The sequence below is a fragment of the Dermacentor variabilis genome, chromosome 1, assembly GCF_050947875.1.
Source record: "Dermacentor variabilis isolate Ectoservices chromosome 1, ASM5094787v1, whole genome shotgun sequence".
Taxonomy (NCBI): domain Eukaryota; kingdom Metazoa; phylum Arthropoda; class Arachnida; order Ixodida; family Ixodidae; genus Dermacentor; species Dermacentor variabilis.
In genome coordinates, this window is record NC_134568.1 from 209,895,460 (window position 1) to 209,918,444 (window position 22,985).

The following is a 22,985-nucleotide window of genomic DNA, read 5'->3' on the forward strand; positions in this document are numbered from 1 at the left end:
TGTCTTTGCATACAAACGTAGCAGCTAATCGCAGAAAACAATGTGAATCTTCAAGACCCCACCAGATATTTCCATTTTCAAGTCTTTCTCACCAAGCAGTTTCGGTTTCCTGAATTTGCAGGTGCAGGTGAAGCTGGCAGTTTAGCATAACACTATAGCAGTAATGTGCACAAAAATGGTTGTTCTGGTTTTGTTTACACATCTCAGATTATGAGGAGAATCCCCAGAACCAATTATACAGCACTGCTGCTATAAATTGTGTCCCACCGTATACTTTGCAGTATTGCTGCTGCTCTGCAAATTTTTATCTAAAGCGAGGTCTCAGCAATGTCCCATTTTCTTTTCCATTAAATCACTAACACATAGTTCAAATTAAATGAAATTTTATTGCAATATACTTCAGGCAGTACAAGGCTGCAGACCATTTTGAAGGTTTGATGTTCAATGTCCAAATTGAGACAAAAAATCTGCACAAATTTCTGCCAACAAACTTGAGATAGTAAGCCTACTAAATGCTCAACATGACTCCAGAATAAAATGCAAGATCTTGAAATGCCAGAGGGCATCTATCAGGTCAAACAATTCGCACAGTAAAAACAGTCACTGTGGAAACGTTTTTATTACACAGTAAAAAAGAAAAGCAAACAAGGGACTAGCATTATGTACATAAAAAAAATCACATTCTTTGGGTAATGTGCAGCAAATCCTACACAGCAGAAGCACTTGTGCCAGCCAATGCACTAGCTGCAAAAAACTAGGTAAGAAAGCCAAAAGTATATAGGAGTAGTAAGCTTTGGAGTGTGCACATTGCATGTAGAGGAGAGGATGATGTCCTTACGTCGAACAGGTACAGCAGAAATAATTTTTTAAGTTCCTGTCTATGCCCCCTGTTAGGAGCACAGTTGCATGAAAGCGAGTCATCGCAATATCCATTGTTGTGTGGGAAAGCAAGTAGCCGTTCTTCTAGAAGCTATACTTGATGACTACCACAAGAATTTGCAATTTATTTGCTACTACTATTTTAATAACACACAGCTAGCACTCATTTATCATACACATATACTTTGCCACCTTGAAAACTGCATTTTAGCAGCATGGGATGTACAAAATGTGCTACACGGCTGCATTTGCATTCCATGGATGAGGTAGAGTTTTTTCCTGCTGGCTTAGGCCTTGCTGTTCAGTGTGTATTCTTGATAGTTCCGAACAAGCCACACAAATGCCATCACAAAAAATATATTGGACAGATGTTCCAAATCGTTGTTTCCGGGCTAAATTTCAACACAAATGGGGTGTACACCCAAGAGAAATAGGAATGTGCCCAATAGAAATGCAGTGCTAGAGAAGCTCTGGCTTGACATAGCATAGGAGTGGTAATGATTTTATGGATAATACAAACACTTAAATACTTTGCAGGAGCAGCTCAAATGAGAAACAGCAAACCAAAAGAGCAGGTGCTGTCAGTAGCACTAAATTGAGCGCAGCATAGTGTTGTGGCTATAGGCTTTTCCACTTAACAGTGATATTATAAATTATATTACGGTGCTTGGCAAATAGCATATGGAAGGAAGACATGCAACTTTGCTCACTATAGGGTCATATACAGGAACACTAACAGTTCTGCACCCTAATGCCATGCCTTTCCTTCACGTTCGTATATAAATTTAATGCCTCTCCAGACTAGACAATATTCCAACACCAATGTGGAAGAAAAAAAAAAGACAAAAAAAAGGACAAAAAAGGGGACCTCAAAGACAAGTTATTTGTTTTTACACACTTGTATAACTTTTCCTTTAAGCATCCGCGATCAAGAACAAGCATCCACGATCAAGAACAAGCATCCACGATCAAGAACAAATGCTATACAGTTATCACATGGGCTTTGCACACCTACTGGCTATAGCAAATCCTCCCTTCAATGGGAGCTAAACATTGTTGCTCCACTAAAATTAACTGCCTTGGTGGTGCGAAATTTCTCAATGCCCCACTTATCCAAGTAAAAGTCCTTGCTCCAGCATGGTGACAAATAAACAATGGCACTAGCTTTGTTTCATGAAAAAAGAAATGTGCACCTGTGCTTCCAGCTGCCTTTAAAAACTATCATCTAAGCTGGGGCTGCATGTTATACAATATTAACTTTGGACAAACTTGGGTGCATACAAGTAAACAATGTGCGCTGACATTTGCTGAACTATCACACCCTTTTAAAGGCAACAGTGTAAACCTTCAACTTGCAGGACATGGGTTATCAGTAGCAGACAGAAGATGAAAAAAAATCCCCTTTTATCTTTTTAGTATGAAATGTGGACAGTAAATGGCATCTTTGTGCAACTGCATCGATCACACCGTCCACTTCTGTCCTCAGTCATTCCTTATATACAACGCTGTATATTACAATGCCCTAGAGAAGCTGTACATTTGTCAGCAGCTTAGCAGAGGTGTAAAGCCTTTGTTGACAAGGTCATCTCTTGGAGATGAACAATGTTATGTCTGCTAAGCCAGCAGCATAGCGACATGCTTTAAAAGAGAATGTGCCTGCGATCGAACTGGCATTGTACTAAAAGTGGTTGTCCAACAGGTAACACATAAGCTACACATGTTTTGTACAGGCTGAAAAGAAAAATATGCTATATAACTAGCACTTCCTGTAAGGGTAACTTCCAGCTCACTAACTGCAGAACATAATCTCAAGAATATAACATACATGAAAAGAGACAAGCACTAGCCCATGATGGTTGTTTTAACTCTTTTCAACTGTCCCATTTGTTGAAATTATACATCCTTGAGAGTACAAATAAAAACATGCGACCTTCAACATATATTACAATTTCCAACTTGAAAATCTACAGCTACATGCAGTAGAATCTCGATAATACAAATCTCGCAGGGCCTCACAACAAACAAAAATTTCCCCTTCATTTCATCCGCATGGAAAGCTCCAAGTTTTCCTCAATCTAGCACTGTTTTTTTCAATGTCGCATTGGTATTTTGATATACAGCAGACTTTCATTAGTTTGACTACAGCTAATTTGATTTTTTGGTTAATCCGATCCAGACTGAAGGTCCTGCTTGGCATCCATACCTTTCTATGGGCCAAGACATTAGTTATTATTATAGCATTAGCCCTTATTGGATAATTCGGACTTGACTGACCCCACAGTTACCCAATTTGTGACCCAAATGGCTGCAGCGTCTGCCCTGGCAGCTATAGAGGACAATGGATACAGCATCACCAGACATGCTATTTCTCGTCGAAAATGCTGGTTTTTGGCCTGCTTTCACAGAGTTTCAAATGCAAGACGGCAGCTCACAATAAATGATAATCATATTTACCCAATTCAAACAGGTACCGTCTTTTTCCAAGGGTCTGAAAATTTCTGCTACAATCAAATATGAAACCTGAACCGCAGTTGCGGTGTTGGCAACAGCCTACTTGTTAGAGTCAGAGTCATTAAAGATGGTGACAGAACAAGTTTTCGAGTAGGTTTGTAACGGCAAGACGACAATGTGCTGCTTTTGTTACAAGAGCTCATTCAAAAGAAAAGTTATTTTACACGCTAAGCTAGTGGCAACAGAGCCACATCATATGATTTCATTGTATCGGTGTCTTGCATTGCATGACGATCTGGTGAAGTGGTTAGTCTAGGCATGGGCCATGATCCCTTTCGCGATTGTTGTGGAATCATTCAAGAAATTGACAATATCAAATGCAGTGTACTGCATGGAGAATTTGCGGCCTGTAGTGATGAAAAGCTGTGTAAGAGTGATGACAATGAACATTACGTGAAAATGTATTTGAATACAAAACTGATCAATATACAAAATTGATCAACAAGGAGAAAGTAAAGCATATTCGAAATTATGATGTGAGAAAGATTGAGGAAGCAGCAAAAAATGGACGTAGCATGAAATCAGTGAGAAGAAAACTTGGCACAGGACAAGCCAAGATGTATGCACTTAAAGATAAGCAGGGTAATATCATCAGCAACTTAGAAGATATCGTAAAAGCAGTGGAAGAATTCTATACTGACTTGTACAGTACCCAGAGCAGCCACGCTATCCTCATTCAAGTAGTAATGAACAGAATACAGAGGCTCCTTTTACAACAAGCGATGACGTTAGAAGGGCTTTGCAAGACGTGACCCAGGGAAAAGTGGCAGGAGAAGATGGAATAACAGTCGATTTAATCAAAGATGGAGGAGATATCATGCTGGAAAAGCCTGCAACTCTTTATATGCAATGCCTCATGACTTTAAGTGTACCAGATAACTGGAAGAATGCTATTATACTAATCCACAGGAAGGAAGAGGTTAAAGAATTGAAAAATTATAGGCCCATTAGCTTGTTTTCAGTATTGCATAAAATATTCCTCAAGGTAATTTCCAATAGAATAAGGGCAACATTTGACTTCAGTCAACCAAGTGAACAGGCTGGCTTCAGGAAGGGATATTTTACAATGAATCGTATCAGGCAATCGAGAAATTTGCAGAGTACAATCAGCCTCTCTATATGGCTTTCCTAGATTATAAAAAGGCATTTGATTCAGTAGAGATACCAGCAGCCACAATAGAGGCATTACGTAATCAATGAGTACAGGAGGCATACACGAGTATCTTGGGAAATAGTATCTACAAAGATTCAGCTACCTTGGTTCTCCACAAGAAAAGTAAAAAGTTACTTATCAAGAAGGGGGTCAGGCCAGGAAACACAATCTCTCCAATGCTATTCACTGCATGCTTGGAAGTACTAAAGCTATTAAACTGGGAAGACATAGGAGTGAGGATCAATGGCAAATATCTCAGTAAACTTTGGTTTGCAGATGTCATCGTCCTGTTCAACAACACTGGGGTCGAATTACAATTGAGGACCTTAACAGAGAAAGTGAAAGAGTAGGGTTGAAGCTTAATATGCTCAAGACAAAGATAATGTTCAATAGCCTGGCAAGGGAACAAGAGTTTAAGTCAATTACTTGCAGGGGACCCTGATCATGAGAAAGAAATTTACAGAAGAATAAAAATGGATTGGAGCGCATATGGCAGGCATTGCCAGATCCTGATTGGAAGCTTACTGCTATCATTGAAAAGAAAGGTGTGCAATCACTGCATTCTCCCGGTGCTAACATATGGGGTGCTAACTTGGAGGTTGACAAACAAGCTCAAAAACAATTTAAGGACTGTGCAAAGAGTGATGGAACGAAAAATGTTAGGGTAATGTTATAAGAGAGGAAGAGAGTGGTGTGAATCAGAGAGCAAACAGGGGCAGCTGATATTCTAATTGACACTAAGAGAAGAAAATGGAGCGGGGCAGGCCATGTAATGCGTAGGACTGATAACCGGTGGACCATTAGAGTTACAGAATGGGTGCCAAGAAAAGGGAAGCGCAGCTGAGGATGGCAGAAATCTAGGTGGGGTAATGAAATTAAGAAATTTGCAGGCGCAAGTTGGAATCAGTTGGTGCAGGACAGCGGTAATTGGAGATAAAGGAGAGTCCTTCGACCTGCAGTTGACGTTAAATTAGGCTGATGATGACATTTGCATTCTGTTAAGATAAACACTGCACATTTCATTTTTTTATAACTGCCAGAAGGGGGGGCATACTACATTTTTTTTTTAATATTAAAGTTAGGTGCGTGTTAGATTTGGATGTACATTGTTTCCTACTTTGAACTTCTAAACACTGGGCATGGATTAGATTCAGAAGTGCACTAGTATAGGATAAATACTGCCACATAAAGCAGCAGTGCATTTGGGAATTTTCTTCTGCCTAGTCTTACTTGAATCTGTCAACTTGCCACATTATTAGATCAATTCTGTTGGTCCCATCAAGGTCGAATTATGGAAGTTGGCTGTAGTTGGGCATGTGACATTTGCCTGATGAATGATCTGAGATGTATTGCGGACCACTAAAGGCGCATCATCAAGAGTCTAGGTCATGCTGCAAGAATTCAGTTAGGCGATTACTGCTTATGCATGCTGTTTCTTCACTCTTCTGCGTAGCAACACACATGAACCTAAAAAATGCCAAATTCCAGCAACTTGGATTCATTTAACTCAATTACAGTAAAACCTCATTGATTCGACACTTGTTAATTTGGAAAATCGCATAATTCAGACTTGTCCTTTGCTCCCGGCAGGCATATGCATTATTTAATGCAATGAAACCTGTTAATTCGGACGTATACGGCCGTACATTGTTCAATCTGGACAACTCTCGGAGCTCGGCGAGCGCTGCAAATTTGCGACGCAAAAGAGCAAAAACTGCATTAGCGTCGATTGGCGATGTTCACACCACTTAAGTCATCAGTGGAAATCGTACATGAATCGCAGCAATGCCAGAACGCTTCGCACCTATTTGTGCCTTTAAAGCATTTATTCTTGCATTTACTGCCGCGCAAAGCCGCGTGCCTTCATGACTCCGTAGTCGCCATCCATGATCGCGAAAATAGCGGCTGCAGTTTCATCCGCAGCGGTTGCGGCAAATAGTAGTTAAATTTTTACTCAGTGCACAGCTGTTGAGTATGAAGAGCACCACCTACATCGTGATGGGCTGCGATCTGGCTAAGAAATAATTGGGATGTGCGAGCAGTAGTGACAAGCGTGCCTGAAGACGCGCGCCGTGGCTGTGCTGTGAACGAAGTTGCGAGGCCTTCGGCGTTGCGAGTGCTAATCAGCCACGAGATGACGAGAATGGGCAGCTTCCGCACTGCTTTTGTGCAAAATAGAAATGGGATTTTCCAATTCATTTGGTAAATAAAAGTGTGTTAACGTAGTAAACTTTTGTTTTTTTGATACCCTCAATAATTCGACGTTCGGTTAATTCTGAAATTTTTTTTCGGTACCATGAAACCCTAATTAACGAGGTTTTACTGGGAGCAGTAGTCGGAAAGTTAGAAGTATATGCAGAATTGAGTGTATACAGTCGCCTGACAATAACGGATGACCCATCAACTCACCAAGCTGCAAGAAAATCCTGCAATCTTTAAAAATCCTCTGGACGGACACGTTCAGCCCATTTTCTAGTTCACAACTGCCGATTCCTTTGAAGCTTTTCTGACTGCACCATATTTTGCTTAGTGGTTTGAAAGAGTAAACATCTGCTCACACACTGCTCCTTGCAACATGCCACCCGTTAAGCTGGAGCTGTTTCCTTACTTTGGCTACTGCATGTCGAGGCTTAGAGCAGTGTGCCTCTGATGTCAATTGCCTCAGCATGGAGGCACAGGAGGTACCTGTTGCAAATGCACGAGTGAACAGATACACGAGCCGACTTTCTAGCTCACAACTCATAGCTAATTCATTGGAGCTCATTCATCAAGCTTGAATGCCTGATGGTCAAGCTGTGCAGTGAAAGCATCAATGAGCAGCGCCACAATCAAGTAACGAGAAGCCCTTTCCTACAACAGTGAAGGGAGTGGCAGACTACGCAGCTTGTGTGCTTAACTGCAAAAACATTTTTTCTGTTGTCATGACCCTCCCACCATATTACTGCAAGCAGTTGCAGCTTGTGGGTTTTCATCTGGAATGGCACTGAGAAGTGTTTGTATTGCCCGAGATTTTGAGCATTGCACAAAATGCAGTAAAGCCAGGGAAATTTACAAATTTGTATCACCTTGAAAGGGAGATCATATCACCGAGATTCTACTATATTACAGTGTACACTTGCTCATACTCAGAAATAGGGCCCTGTTGTATGAATATTGCACATACACATAGACAGACAGACACGCACGCACGCACGCACACGCACACACACACACACACACACACACACACACACACAAAAAGAAGAGACTCCAAATAATGTGCCAAGAGGGTTATCCTCAGGTTAGACTTAGCAGGACAGAAACACTGAAAGTATAGGAGTGGCTCATGGAAAAAAAACTGAACAGGGATATTTAAACATGGCCTCTTACTGTATGCCTGATATGTGGTACACACCACCGGCTTGCCTTTGTTTTTTTTTTTCAAAGGTTACTAATGGCACATTCCTCAGGGAAGCTCTGAGCTTATAAGAGATAGATGGCAAGCACAAGACTCTGTCTTGGCCACATGCTTCATTCATACAGCTCCTTGTGCCATGCATTTTTTTCCCATCTCTATAAACATTCAAGAGTCTCTATCGAACATCGAAAGAAAAAAAAAATGCCGACAGAGGAGGAACTTCAGTTGGCGTTAACCGGTGGCGGCTGTTCTGGGATAAGCGAGGTGAAGAAGGTTGCCACAAATGTCCAGGCTGTTGTGATGGGTGACACCTCAGGCTCTGGTGGTGGTGGGTTTGGTGCTACTTCCCCACTGCCATCTTGGTCCATTGCTTCTTCAAGTTGCTCTGGGCCAGCCTGTCCCTGCATTGAGACCCATTGTGCTTAGTCTTGCAAGGACAAATGCACAGTGGAAGACAATAGTAATAAACAACAAATAAACATCACTTTTTGCTTGAATAGGCCCAATCGTGTAATCTTCTTTCCCCAATACACTGTGCAAATACACTCTTTTCTTTTATTGGTGTATTAAGCACATCCTCAATTAAAATGAACTGCTTAGCAGCAACTTTACTTATAGGTGCTAAAATATAAAGCTTTCATTATTACTAATTTATCAATACCAGTTATTCAAAATTAAAATTTAGTCATCATGTATTATCCCTTTAGGCTCTAGAGGCGTTTCACAGCAAAAGGGGGCGCGTGAGCAGTCTTGAGAAGCAAAACACACAGTATACTTCCATTAAATCGACTCTGATTAATTTAATCCAGACCAAAGGTCCCAGCCGGCACCCATGTATTTCTATCGGCCTAAGCGTTTGTTATGTCAATCCTAGAGTTGGCATTCGCCGGATAATTCTAACTTGACCAGTCTGCACGCATGTGCCTGACCCATGTGGTGACCATAATAACAACCCTTCAGTGGCAGCGTCTATCTCAGCAGAGATTAGGGGACAAAGAATGCTTTGAACACACGTCATCTACTGTCAAAAATGCCTATTTTCTGCCCGCCGTACGAAGATTTTCCAAGCAACAACTGTGCCTCACAATGTCTGATCACGGTATTTACTCGATTCTAACGAATTCTAACAGGCGCATTTAGTTAATTGCCTGCGCAGTGCAATTTAGTACGAAACCAAAACTATCTTTGCGGCATTCATATGCTCATAACATAGCTGTATTGCGGCAAAGCCGACTTTAAAAACCATGTGGCGAAGCTGACTTTAGGAAACTGGCTGCCATTCTAAAAAAATTGAGTGTGAATTACATTACACTTACATTTATATTACGTTTCTATTTTGGTTAGGAGCTTTAAGTCATTTTTATGCTAGTTTTCTACTTTAGATACATAGAAAGTTGGCGCGCATTTGATTCGGAGGCGTGCTAAACTGGAACAAATCCTGCTAAATAAATCAGCAGTGTGTCTTGACATTTTTTCCGCATCTTGTTTAATTCGACCTGCTGGATGATTCAATCAATTTCGTCGGTGCCGTCAGGGTTGAATTAACAGAAGTCGACTGTCGTACTTGAATAACAGGAAGATATGGTATTGAGTACTATATGTATGCATAACTAAGGATGCGCAAAATATATAAAAATTTTGTAATGTGAATTGTATATGAATAGAGTAGCTGACCAATTTTCCGGACCTGGAGGGGATCGAAAAATAGTCTGAATAAAAGAACAGTCCGAAAACTCCGTGAGTTGCAACACCGAACTTTATTCGAGCTAAACTGGACTGAAAAAGTCGCGAATAGTCCCTTGTTTTAAATTCCTGCTTTTTGTAACGACATCTGCTTGCATCTGTGCAAGCGTCATGTTCTCGTCATACACACTAGACAACAATAGAGAGCGCTGACGGTTGTGGGCGGCCAGAGGTGTCATCGTCGAAGTCCGAGTCGCTTTGTGGTGGTGCGGTCACCTGGCGCACGATCTCGTCGTCCATAAGCTCCACCCACAATTCTATGTTGTTATCAGTTGTGGCAAACTAGAGAAAAGTAACAGCAGCGGTAAGGTCCATCTCACTGCTGCACAAGTCGGCAATCAGCGGCTCGCCAGTGTTGATGTCTTGAGTGGTGTTGTTTGCCTCTTCGGTCACAGGCTTTTCAGAGTTGCAAAATCCAGCATGCCTAAAACAATTTGCAATCGTCGAAGCCTGAACAGCCTTCCAGGCATCCGCTAGCATGCCGCGTGCTGAGAACAGTTAAACAGAGTACGTCTTGAGGTTTTTAATGACCCCTTGGTCCATTGGCTGGAGCATACTCATTGTATTCGGCGGATATAATTCAAGATGAACAGCTTGCAGGTTGTTTATGGCGCCGTGCACCACGCAGTTGTCTACGACTATTACCACTTGCCTCTTATGGGATTCAAACATCCGGTGCAGACGGCGGACGTAATCTTTGAACAAGCTTTGTGTAATTCAGGCCTTTGTATTGCTGCTGTACCACACAGGCAGGTTCTTCGCACCCTTAAAGCAACGCAGGTTTTTCGCCTTGCCTATCACTAGAAGGGGCAGCTTCTCGTTGCCAACCACATTAGCCCCGACCATGACAGTTACCCTCTCCTTACTATGCTTCCCACCAGTGCAGGCCTCATTAGTAAAGGAAAGTGAACGGTCCGGCAGCATTTAAGAATAGACCTGTCTCGTCACAATTAAAAATGTCTGCAGGAGCATACTCTTATAGCAGAGCCTTTAACTTACACGCCTGGTAATCCGTTACAGTAGATTGATCCAAGGCACCCCTCTCCCCACAAACTTTATTGAAAGAGACTCCGTGCCTATTCTTAAACCCACAGATCCAGCCATCGGTGAACTTGAAGACTTGAATGCCCATTTTTAAAGTGAGCATCTCGGCTTTCTGCTTGAGCACGTTGCCAGAAACGGGGACGTTCTTTGCTAGGACTCCTTTCACTCACAGCTGCAGGGCCTTTTCAAGCTTTGGATCTTGTCCTTTCTGGTCATTTTTTGTAGTTTTGCAGTGCAACTGGTCGACTGCAGACAAGATCTTTTCTTTGTTTTTCACGTAATCAGACGAGGTCTGTTTGGAGATATTAAACTCCTTCGTGACGTCGACTTGGGTCCGTCCTTGCTCGATCAGCGTGATGATGGCGGCCTTCTTGTCCAGCGTCATTGTCGAATATTTTCCACGCTTTTTCGACACATTCGGTGGAGACGGGTGAAAAGCAGGGGCCATGGCATCGAAAACACGTTGCCGTTGCTCTGAATGAACGGCCGCAACACACTAAAATAGTGATGATATGTTGTACGGTGGCTAGTGATGGCAGGCGATGATTTCAATTGCACTGTACTGGATAAAAAGCCGGCGGATCACTGCTGGAGGAAAACAAGCGCGATACCACCTATAACACCGAGGCGAAACCGATGATGATGGTGGTTATCGTGAGCATCACCTGGCATTCATAGGTGGTGTCCAAAACTGGCCGCGCATGACCGGTTTCCGGCTCTCAAAATCACTTCCACCGCAGGCTACAGGCAAAAGCATGGCCTTTAAGATCGATGTTTCTTACAACAGGCGCCACCGTTGCCACATGGATTTGGACGCCTCCTATACTTGCTAATAAAATTACTATACTGATCCAAGCGACTTCGCAGACAATCCGAATCTAGTCAGGTGGCTCAAGACACAAAATGGCGTCCTCCCTGACCCATAGCGCTGGTTTGTAGCGGCAAATTTTGTCAGGAAAATTGAACTTCTGGCTTGATGTCATCCGAAAAATCAGTCGCGAAAATGTGTTAGCTCTGTCGGAACCCTGACAGTGCATTTATGAAGTCCGGAATATCCATCAAGTCCGAATTTTCGGAGTCCAAAAAGTTGGTCGGCTACAGTACCATTTTTACTCATGTAAGGCCTCCATTGTGTAAGACCTGCACCTTCACTTTGGAATGCGAAATTTTGGAAAAAAATTTCACTAAGCGTAACATGTACACTTTAATTTCTGCAAGCCACTACTACATGGCACTAGTCTTGTGGAAAATGGCGTCACCAGATCTTGTACTTGGCACCAAACCTGACCAAACTGCAATTTTGGTTGCAGACTCCAACAAAGCAGTGCTAGTTAGGCCTAGTCGGCAAGTGTGGCTGGTGGCAAGCCATTGCAGGAAGGTTGCCCTTGGAACGTTTATACCAGTAGACCACATTGGCGAATTGGTGCAAGATTACGTGCATGGGCTGGATTGATGGCCATATACATGAAGCGGAGTTTGAGTCTGCGAACCATCGGCCAGCAATTACCGCAAACGCCTAACAAGATTGTGTGTGCTTGCTGAATAGAACGGCAGAAGCTCGTGTGTGGGCATAAAACCAATAAAGTCACAAACTGATTTTGCACAGCCCAGCCTAAAGTAAGAGAGATTCAGCATGTTCGATATTGCGGTACATACAGGCCGATCGGGCGGATTGACGGGTGAGCAGGGGTGTAAACGCAAGTGACCAGAGTGGTGGCACTACCTGGTGACACAGAGCTTAAAAGGGACACTAAAGGCAAATACTAAGCCGACGTGGACTGTTTAAATACCATTCCAGAAACCTCGCAATGCTTGTTTCGTGCCAAGAGAAGACTTAGTTTACAATAAAATTGCATCTGAAGGGTCCTAATACCTTTTTCGAAATTCAAATCTCCTGCCACCCAACTGAGGGAGTGGTGACGTTGCATACACCATCCCTACCCTTTGCTGCCTGCCCTCAGTGAGCAAAACGGCACCTGACAGATCGCAGTACCGAGCCAAGACAGGTGAATTCGCCGCTGCAGCTGCTTTTTGGTCAAGTGGCATGAACGTTTGGGCATCCCGCAACACCACATGGAAGTTGAATTCCTCTGCTACTTGCAGTTTGTGCGAGTTTCGTGAGCCGGCAAAACCAGCGCAGCACTACGTGATAACTAAACTATTGAAATGCAAAAGCGTGGGCAGCGCAGAGTTGAGCAAAAACGAAGCCTTTTGACCGTCTGCATAGTTGTCAAGGGTAATTTCAATGAGTTCTTTTTTCTAAAAATGAAATAGAACTGGATGAGTAGCATTTTATTTCGTTGTATAATACAAAACAAGGATGTTTTTTGCAACGAGTGGTTGAGTACTAGTGACAGAATTTAACTGAGGAGAGCTTTCGTCATCGGGCGAGTACTTGGAATGCCCCGGGGGAGTCTCTAACCATGTCCCTGCATTTACCTCAATTTCTCAATCATTAAGGCTCTGTTTGTGATAATATTGACTCCTTAGAGGTTCTCAAGCACTAATCTATCACTTTAGCTTGACTTAATATTTGCCTTTAGTGTCCCTTTAACCAGACAAACACAGAGCTAATATTGTAGTGACCAAGTATATTCTACTTCATTGCTGGCATAACTTTTTGGCAGCACCGTAATTGTATTCACGAAAACTATCTTGACACCCGGAGGCAACAGAAAAAAACAAAGAAGACAGTGAGTAAAAAAATTAATTTACGATAATGGTACACATGCTAGCCACACAGTGTCTTGCTATCCACTGTTTCCTGGACACTGGCTGCTGACAAAGGGCAGTTTACTGCACAATGGCAAGATTTTCCTGACAGTGAGAAAATGGGTCCAAGTAATATTTCTGCCATTGCAGTCAGCCACCTGCCCTGCTGGTGGGCCTGAACATCACCACTACTGCAGTCAACGCAAACACTGACTACAATTTTTTTTTTACATAGCATACAGTAGCTGACAGAATAAAGTGATGTCTTAGTTTTATCTTTCATGACAAGTGATGACCACTGTCAAAGGTCTTGTGCAAATGGGAGTTGTGGTATGAGGTAGGGGTGTGCAAATATTCGAAACGTTCAAATAACGAATCGAATAGTCACTATTCGTAAATGAAAATATATTTCGGATACTTTTCGAATATTTCACGTCACCTGCACCCAAATAAACACACAAAAATATGGTAAATTTTCACCCCCGTGAGCATAGTACAGACATAAAACAAGAGAACTTCCCTACTGGAGCAGGCTACGCCACTTAAGCAGCGATAATTTGCACTCATTTAAGAGCCCTGTGCATGCGAAGAAACTTGTTTGCTCCTAATTCTCCATTTGTGCTTTTAAGAAAAAACGCGTCATAACGTATTACATGACAGAAACTTACGAACTTGTACATTGGGATGTGAACATCATATTCTATTGTGATAACGGCTATTCATTATTCGAAAAATATTTGAAAAGGATTCGATATTAGATTCAATTTGCTTCTGGCACTATTCGATTCATATTCAATTCGGTCTCAAAAATCACTATTCGCACACCCCTAACAATGACCCTTTCACTGCCACTCCCAAGATAACTCTGGCACTCACCCTTACACAATGATTGCCACTTCTGAGTACATTCGTTTTGTGTTTTCAGTGCACTCCCTGCCTCTCTAGAAGAACCTCGTACAAAAAGGAACATTGTGTACCTGTTCTTCCATCTATGGAAACACAAAAAATTTGTAACTTAACCCTTTCAGGGTCGATTTTCTTTATTGCACATTTATATTCTTCAGAGGGACCTATTTCAAAAACAATTTACTGCAATTTTTCTAAGGTGACCGTAAAGTGAGAAAAAAATATTTTGCGTGGTATATATGTACCGTTTATTCAAAATAACAACCATAAAAAAAGGGAATATACTTAGAAGAATTGAAAATTTCATGCATTGTTATACACATACCGTATTGCATAATGACCGCACTTTTTTGTAAAAAAAAATTTACGCAAATTTAGGGGTGCGATCATTGCGCGGGTTAAATTTCCCGTGAAAAGAAACATTTTCTTTTTTCATCCCGCATTTGCTGCGGGATGACAATGGGTCAACAAGCAGGCGGCTGCCACTGCCAGTGTGGGACACCAAAACAAAAATGGCGGCCAGCGGAGCAAGCCGAATGCGATTATTTTTCTTCTTGTGGGTACATTATGCGCATTGAAACAGTTTCTTCCGTATCAGTAATGAATAATATCATTAATGTTGGCAAGTTTGCGACAATAACATAGCCATGTCCACTTTGAGAGGACAGAAACAGAGATGGGCGCACTTAGCTGCCAGTGACAGAAACCCATGGCAGGCATGCTGTGGAAACTGCGGCATTTGTCTTCACTGCTATAATAATACGGCACGTTTCCACTAAGGGTGGGCGAATATCATAGCTGTGTTACAAGCGTCGGCGTATTAATAGGGTACACTTCTAACATATCAGTGTAAATGTGGCCACTATCGTTGCCGCTCGCGATTTGTTGCGTGCCCATGAGTGCAGACAAGAAGACTCGAAAGGTGCCTTTTATGTTGTTGTTGTTGTTGACCAAAACCATTATGAAGCCTACAAATACTAATAAAGCCGAGCCAAGTTTGGTTGTCGCTTTTTTTTTTTCATGGAAGTGCAGAAAGTGATGAAAAAAATGAAATGGGACATCTGCTTAAGAATGTTCGCTGCGTGCAGAATGCTTGGTATGTCTTCAAGAGTCGTTTGCGTGGCATTTGACAAATGGTAAGCGCGATCATCATTAGCTAGACTTGGCACATGACATATCGCTGCGACAAGTTCGGGGCGCGATCATTACGCGAGTGCGATCATTATGCGAGTAAATACGGTAGTTCAAGGCTTGGAAACTATGCACACGAGAATATTTCGCAAGTCTCAAATGTCCCTTCTCTTACAGTAATATTTACATCCATAGCGTAATAAAATTGTGTAGGTGAGCGCACTAAAACAAACAGTGGTTGTGTGCCCATCAAAAAAGCAAAACGTGTGACAAACTTCCGCCAAATATAATCTTATCGCTAACCAGAGGCGATTAGTTTTCACGAGTCTCCCCCACCTCTCCCCCAAAAAGGAAACGCGTGCACGGCGGCATCCTTCCCATATGCACACCCCTGTGAGCAATAAAGGAGCGAGTAACAGGCAGTCACCCTTAGGGCGATTGGAAATGAGATGGCAATCAGTTTTGCGAGCGCAAGAAACCAAAACCGCCTGCGGTTTCCCAAACCCAAACCACCGCCCACAGACGCACACGCCACTGCGTGAGCGGTAGTATATAGAGGCGCCGGAGCAAACAAACTATGCAATGAAAACCGAGAGAAGGAAGCTCGAGAAAAAAATTCCTGTATTCCCGCATAATGACAGCAAATGCTAGGAAAGAAAAAGTTAGGAAATTGGCGCACTTTTCAAATGTACAGACGGCGTCGTAAATATATGGCATCGACCATTTTGGACTTGTTCGTGGCGCTGTATATTTACGTCATTGACCCTGAAAGGGTTAAGATTTCTGATAGCAGGTGGAGCAAATGTTTTAGTGTTCTGTTGGCACGGTTCAGTGACCATGGCTTCAGAAGGGCAGCTATGGTGAACCTGAGGACGTATTCTGAAACGTTCGCCTCCGCGAAAGTTTCGCCCTGGCCACGCCTCCGCCAACGGCGCACGCTGATTGGAGATTTTAGCAAAACCGGAAATTAAACAGCGCCATCTAGCATCCGGCCTACGTCATTTTAACTTCATGGTGCCGATGGGTGCTCTCGACATGTATTGAATAAATGAACATTTCTTTTGGCGTCTCTTGGCGTTCGGTTGATGGTGGAGTGTAGTAGAGATAAGAGAGGTGGTAGTTTATAGTAGCCTTTTTGGTGGCGTTTTACACGCGTTGATTCGCGGCGATGTTTGTTGATTCATACAAAATAAAACATTTCACACCTCCTTATTCAATTTATTTTACCTAAAGAGGCTGTAAGGAAAACGTAGTCAGTGCGCAGAACCCGTACTGCGGCCACTACACTAGAAAACAACACACCCGAGCCGCTCTGCACTCGCTGGGCGCGATTTATTGATCATTACGCGATCATTACGCGATGTGAAGCGTTCGAGAGCACGCGTTGGTGGTGCATGCTGACGTCGCGGGTAAGCAGTAGCTTGGCTTATTGAATGTGACTTTCGCGGAAGGCGAACATTTCAGAATACGGCCCCTGTATGGCAAGTCCTTCTGCACTTTGACAAATGAAGGGATTTATGATGTGTTGATGAATTCTGATTTGGAAGAAAACAATGAGAAAGAATCAGCTTCTATGAAGCATGAAATGTTCATTGAACCAACACAGAAAAAAAAAAAGGGCAGGGGCCAAGGATCAGAAAGCTAGCCATGCCCATGGCCAGTTTGGTAGCTTTGTTCATCTGGACTATGACAGAGAAATTTATGAACTGTTTAAAAATACTGAAATACAACAAAGTGTCAATGAAGCAGAACCAGATTCATTGGTTCAGTAAACAACATGTGACAAAAACTCGACGAGGACTGAGGAGTAGACAGAAAAAAAACGGGAAGTCAAAGGGCTAAGTTCAACTCTGAGACTGTACATGGATGCCGTTGCACTGTGAAATGGCTCAACCGCATCATATGCTTTGCAGCCTAGAAACGCAAGAACCAGCTTATTTTTGTTTTTGTGTGAATTAGTATGATGAGAAGAGAAGGAAACATGCTCTCAAAATGATGCACTTTCATTTTGTGACCATAAGCAGTTGTTTTTGAAGCACCATATCCTATGGCTTCAAAGCGAAGCGGGCTAGGCCTAGTGGTAGCCTTAGCACCGGCTTGCATTATCGAACTGAACAGTTGCCGTTAAAAGGTGAGGCGTTGGTTCCTTAAGAGAAAGTGCATTTCTGCATGTTTCACAAATGACTGGAAAACAGTTGGGTGCCAGTGCACTGCCTCACGCACGCATTGCCTCAGTAAAGTGCATTGTATGCGCCTCATCTAGACAAATTTTGCACACAATTTTATCCATTGTAGAAAATACAGTGGAACCCCGTTCATACGTTTTTCACCGGACCGGGGAAAAAAAACGTAACAGCCGGGAAAACGCAACAGTGAGGAAAGCTCCGAAAATGAATGAAAAAAAGTGCAGCTTCAACTAGAGACAATTTATTTCCACAGAGTGCGCTTAGGACCTAAAAAAAGTCCAGAATGGTGGCTTGCCGTTTCTTTCGCTCGCTAGAAATCACCACATGTTTCTCAATAGCCTGGAAAGCCGCACTGCTGTCAGCGTTGCTGTGAGGTGCGACGTACGTGCGGAGGAGGTCCAGAGCTGCGGCGGCTTCTCCAAAGCTAGGATTTGGCAACTCCCCGGCATCATGCCGCTCGTGCATCGCAGTCTGCGGCTTCACTCGCGACCGAGTTCCCAACGATCTCGGCGATGCTCTGACACTCTGACGTCACGACAACAACATCCACGGCGATGTAGTCGTCGTATGTGACCGCCCTTTGTGGCTTTTGACAAGTTTTGGCCGGGCTTGGCTATGGAACTGGCTGCAAGGAGCCGCACGTTAGTTCGATGGCGGCCTCTCGAACTGGCGTGCGGCTTCTTGCAGCCAGTTCCATAGCCAAGCCCGGCCAAAACTCGTCAAAAAACAAAATGGCGGTTGGAGCGCGTTGCCTACTTTAGCCCAGGCGGGTGCGGGGGGCTAAGTTACGACATATCATTTTCACAGCTACTACGTAACAGCGGGGTTCCTTACACATTGGATCCTATGGAAGCTATGCCGGGACCGGATGAAAACGACGTAGCAGCCGGGAAAACGCAGGAGTGAGGAACGTAACAGCAGGGTTCTACTGTAGTCCATTACAGCTGGGCCTGTTATGACCGAAATTTTTTTGCAGTAATAATATAGGCAGACCAAACTAAGTGAGAACCATGGTCTGTTAAATCCCTAAGTATGTTGTGTGCGGATGCTTTATAATGGACGTGGATTGCATTGTGATTATAACCCCAACCGAGGACGTGTGATGCACACATACTCATATACAGTCCACCCCGACCATTTCAAACCCATTCACATCAAAATTATCCCTTATATCAAACAATTTATTCATCCTATAAAGTTACAAAGAGAATATATCTCAAAAATTATGTCCACATTGAACAAAAACAGCGGCCACTGCCGATATCAAATTTCGAACAGTGCAAAGCTGCCAACACCCCCCCCAGAAAAAGTTGATAAACCTGGCTGCACCTCCATTAGGCTCCATTACTGTGCCATGGCCAGGCACCCCACTTCTGGTTCACATTTCTGCTTGTGGAGGTTCGTGTCATTGTTTCAGTGTGTTGTTTTCCCACTATGCAAAAAAGAAGTGAGGCGTGCAGACAGGACACAAGAGTAGAGAAGTGGACAACACGAACGCCGGCGTTCGTGTTGTCCACTTCTCTACTCTTGTGTCCTGTCTGCACGCCTCACTTCCTTTTTGAATAATGAATCCTTACCAACTAGCTCGGCTGTCTGTCGTACTAAGCTGTTTTCCCACATTTTACTATATCAGAGAAAAATACTTGACACTGTGGTTGCGTCCTTTCTGAAAAAACTGAACGGGTTAAAAGTGGAACTTGTTGCAGGAATAATAATATAGGAACACCAAAATAAGTGACAAGAACAGTCTATTATATGTGAAAGTACGTTGTATATGCAGATCTGTTGATGATGTAATGGGAATGGGCAGTATAGCTTTTTTTTTTTTTAATTTCTAGAAGTATTTTGCTAACTTGGCCAACAAGGCTAATCTTTAGAGGATTTGCCCACTTTCCAGCTGAGAAATACTGAAACTATGTAAAATCTACACATTCGAGAACTTGTTCTCTTTTCCATTTTTCCCAAGCTGATCCCTGCATTCAAGTTGTTTTCAAAATGCATGCCTGCCTTTATGTACTCTCAAAATCAACAATGCAGCTACAGAACAAAGCATGCAGCATGAAGTGAAACACCGCGACAGCAACTTTTATGCCTAACCTGTGGTCTCTCCTGAATCTCGGCAGCCGGATGGTCTGCCTGCTGCTGCTGGTTGGCCTCTCTCGCACGATTCCGGTCGTGCCCACGCTCTGGCTGCTGCGGCTGCCGTGGAGCTGCAAACCAGCCTCCTTGGTACCTGTGGAGGAAATAGTGCAGACTCCTGTCAGGCATTGCAGCATACTGAGCCAACAATTTACCAGACTGTTAAGAACTGTCAAGTGCACCTGGCAAGAACTTCAAAAGCATGTACTACAAATCAATACTACAGTTTAACAGAAACTGACAGTACACATCCACCTGAATGAAAAGAAAAAAGAAAGGTAATCCGACAAGAAAATCAAAATAGGAAGTTGTTCCTTTGTACTGTACTGCACAAGGAACACCAATTTCGTTTACCAATGTGACTTCAGCAAAAGAGAAAAAAGAGCGGCAATTTAGCAATAAATGTGAGAGAAATGCAATAGTATTACATTGCACCTCTTCAAAGTGCCAGATCCATGATTTAAACCACATTCACAACATTGCAAAGAGTGTTGTTCAGGAGCATACTTGAAACACATCCTCTCTCTTCGAGGAGTGAAGTGCACCTGATGGTGGTCCGGATCAGTTGCACTATATATGATATATGCACACACACACATACACACTCTTCTAAGCTCTCCCAGGCCCTCTCTATCTCTACCCTGTGACCAGCTTCCCACACTTCACAAACATAGACTTTTAATGCTATTGCATTAAGGGCCCAGTGTCACAGAAAATCCGGTGCCAGTGAATTTCGAACCACGCATACCCAACTGCACAGGCCTTCCATGTGGTGCAAGGAAATTACTGAACTAATTGAATTTCTCAAGGTAAAATACAAGAAAAATCGTAAAGCACAACTTACACACAACCTACAGGCATGATAGTGTTGGATTGTAATTTGAATATATGAGAAAACACAATTCTGTTACGCGGAAACTCAAAAACCCCTTATAATGCAATAGCGTTTTCCAGCCACCATTTGAGGTCTTAGTAGAAGTGGCGCGGACGCTTCGGTTCCTTGCACACCATTAAAAAAGAACCACAAAGCTCACCTTCATGCATAGCATTCGCCACCAGCGTTTCTCGGTGAACATTACAGTTACATAAGCTGCAGTTGCCGGGAGGCGCGAGAAGCACTCAGGGGTCTTTGAATGCTATCGTGTTCCACTCTTAAAGGAGAAAGCTTAAGCACCCTCCAATTTTTTTTACAGCGAAGCTGTATATTGCAAGGGTTCTGTGTATTTTTCGTGTGGGCCAAGAAAAACTATCATCATCAATGACTAATACAGTGAAATCTCTTTAAACCGTAGTTGGCCGGAGCTCGGAAAAAGTATGTACTAAACGGTAGTACTGCTTAACTGAAATAGCATGAGATCGCCCACTTATCTGTCAAAAGTGGAACTCTGAGAGTGTGCGATGAAAGGGGGGAAAAAACATGCAGTATTTATTCCCTTCAGGCGACAAAAGTGTTATTTTAGTTTGATGCCCCGGCGGCCTAACAGCGACGACTGCGGCATCAAACTTACTGAAGCTGCGAGCCAGCTTTTCAGCCAGCCCCCTCTTCTCAGCAAACACTCGCATGGCAGATTCCTCGTTGGCGTCGCATATTCTCCGTGCACGGGCATGGTAGCGCTGCGGATGTCGCAGGGCGCTTTTATTGCGGGGTGCTGTTCTCGTCGTGACAATTGCATTCACGAGGCTGATGTAACGCGCAGCTTCGGCCACTGTTGGGCCTGAATCGCCCGTGCTGTCGCTTTGCATGTCGTCCTCATCACTGTTGCTAGGCGACATTTCGGCAATAACAGAGGCAACGATGGCGAAAAGTCGAACCTCGTAGCCGACATCTCTTGACGGTTGCAACAGCGCTGCTGAGGAACTGCTTCGCATTCTAAATGCCACAAACCGTAGTCAACCCTGTCGCATGCCAGTGCCGACTTCTTTGTGTCACGTTTGATAGCACGAACAATGCCTAATTTTTTTTCTACGCTGAGCACTCAGCGTCTTTTTTATCCGAGCTTCGGCAGGACAAGAGTCCTTGTTTGCATGACGCCACAACGCTCTCTGGCACGGTGCTGAAATGATGATGTGGCTTCACGCGCAAACGCACAGGACACTTGGAGGCCGTTGCTCTGATCCATGGTTCCGATCTCTGAAGCTTGTTGTTCTGCCGGGCGACCAGATGGAGACGACGCATCACCGTGTTTGCGCGAAAAAAAGTGCAAATACTACGTGTTCATCGATATGTATGCAATAAGCTGGTACGGTTTATGTGGATACAAAACACATTATGTTCAATGGTGGCTGAATTGGGGATTCGACTTTACTACTTTTAAAATGGAACGACTGTTTAAGCGGGTACAGTTTAACGAGGTTTTACTGTACCCCCGTAAGAAGCAAAATATGCAATGGCTCATAGCCCTGTAAGGCGAGGCTACAAGCACTCAGCAAAGTGAAGCAAACAGTGCTTACATTCTTTCTTATCCCGCATACAATATAGAGAACAGCATGTCGAAAACTGAGCCATCATGGCTACTCACTTTGTGTGGGTTAGTTGCGATGGCACTACCCTGTGCTCGTTGTCAGTGACTTCAATGTGGATGTGTCGGGACTGAAAAGGGAGTGGTTTGCGCGTTTCGTGTTGCACATAACGCTTGCGGTGCCACACCGATCTGGCCCGACCAACCACCCAGCGGCGTACATGCATCAATTTGACTTTATCAAAGAATGTGTCTGCATATATCTCCCGGCACACCCAGGTGCGACATCGAGAAGTTCATGACCATGCACTTTGCATGGGTTAGCTGTGATGATACTACCCCTGTGATCATCGTTGGAGACTAGTTGGAGATGATCGTTGGAGATGCAGTGAGGATCTGAAGTGGCACAAAAGCTGTTTTCAAGTTTTTGTAGTGGCAGAAAGAGCAAAAAATGGAGCGTTCGCTGGACCAGCGGTGCGCAATTAAATTTTGCTTTCAGCTGGGCAAAACTCCTTCTCAGAGGCTTGCCTTGGTTAAAAAGGCTTGCAACGACGATGCCCTGTCAAGGGCCCAGGTTTTCCGGTGGTTCAGAAAGTTCAAGAAAGGACGGGAGACCATTGAAGACATGGCACGATCTGCATGCCCTTCAACGAGTGGTTTTGAATGAAAATGTGGCCAAAGTAAAGACTCTCCTGGACTCCGACCGTCATTTGAGTATCAGATTA

At 43.5% G+C, this 22,985-nt stretch overlaps 1 protein-coding gene across 1 annotated transcript in view; it reads right to left on the reverse strand.

Moving 5' to 3' along the window:
- Positions 1-366: 366 nt before the first annotated feature.
- Positions 367-22,985, reverse strand: part of Herp (Homocysteine-induced endoplasmic reticulum protein) — a 56,503-nt gene continuing 33,884 nt past the window's right edge. Inside the window, exons 9-10 of the mRNA XM_075703966.1 lie at positions 19,760-19,895; positions 367-8,341 (exon numbers count right to left, since the gene is read on the reverse strand). Of these exons, the coding sequence (XP_075560081.1) occupies positions 8,162-8,341; positions 19,760-19,895 (316 nt within the window). The 3' untranslated portion in view covers positions 367-8,161. The remainder of the gene's footprint in view (positions 8,342-19,759; positions 19,896-22,985) is intronic.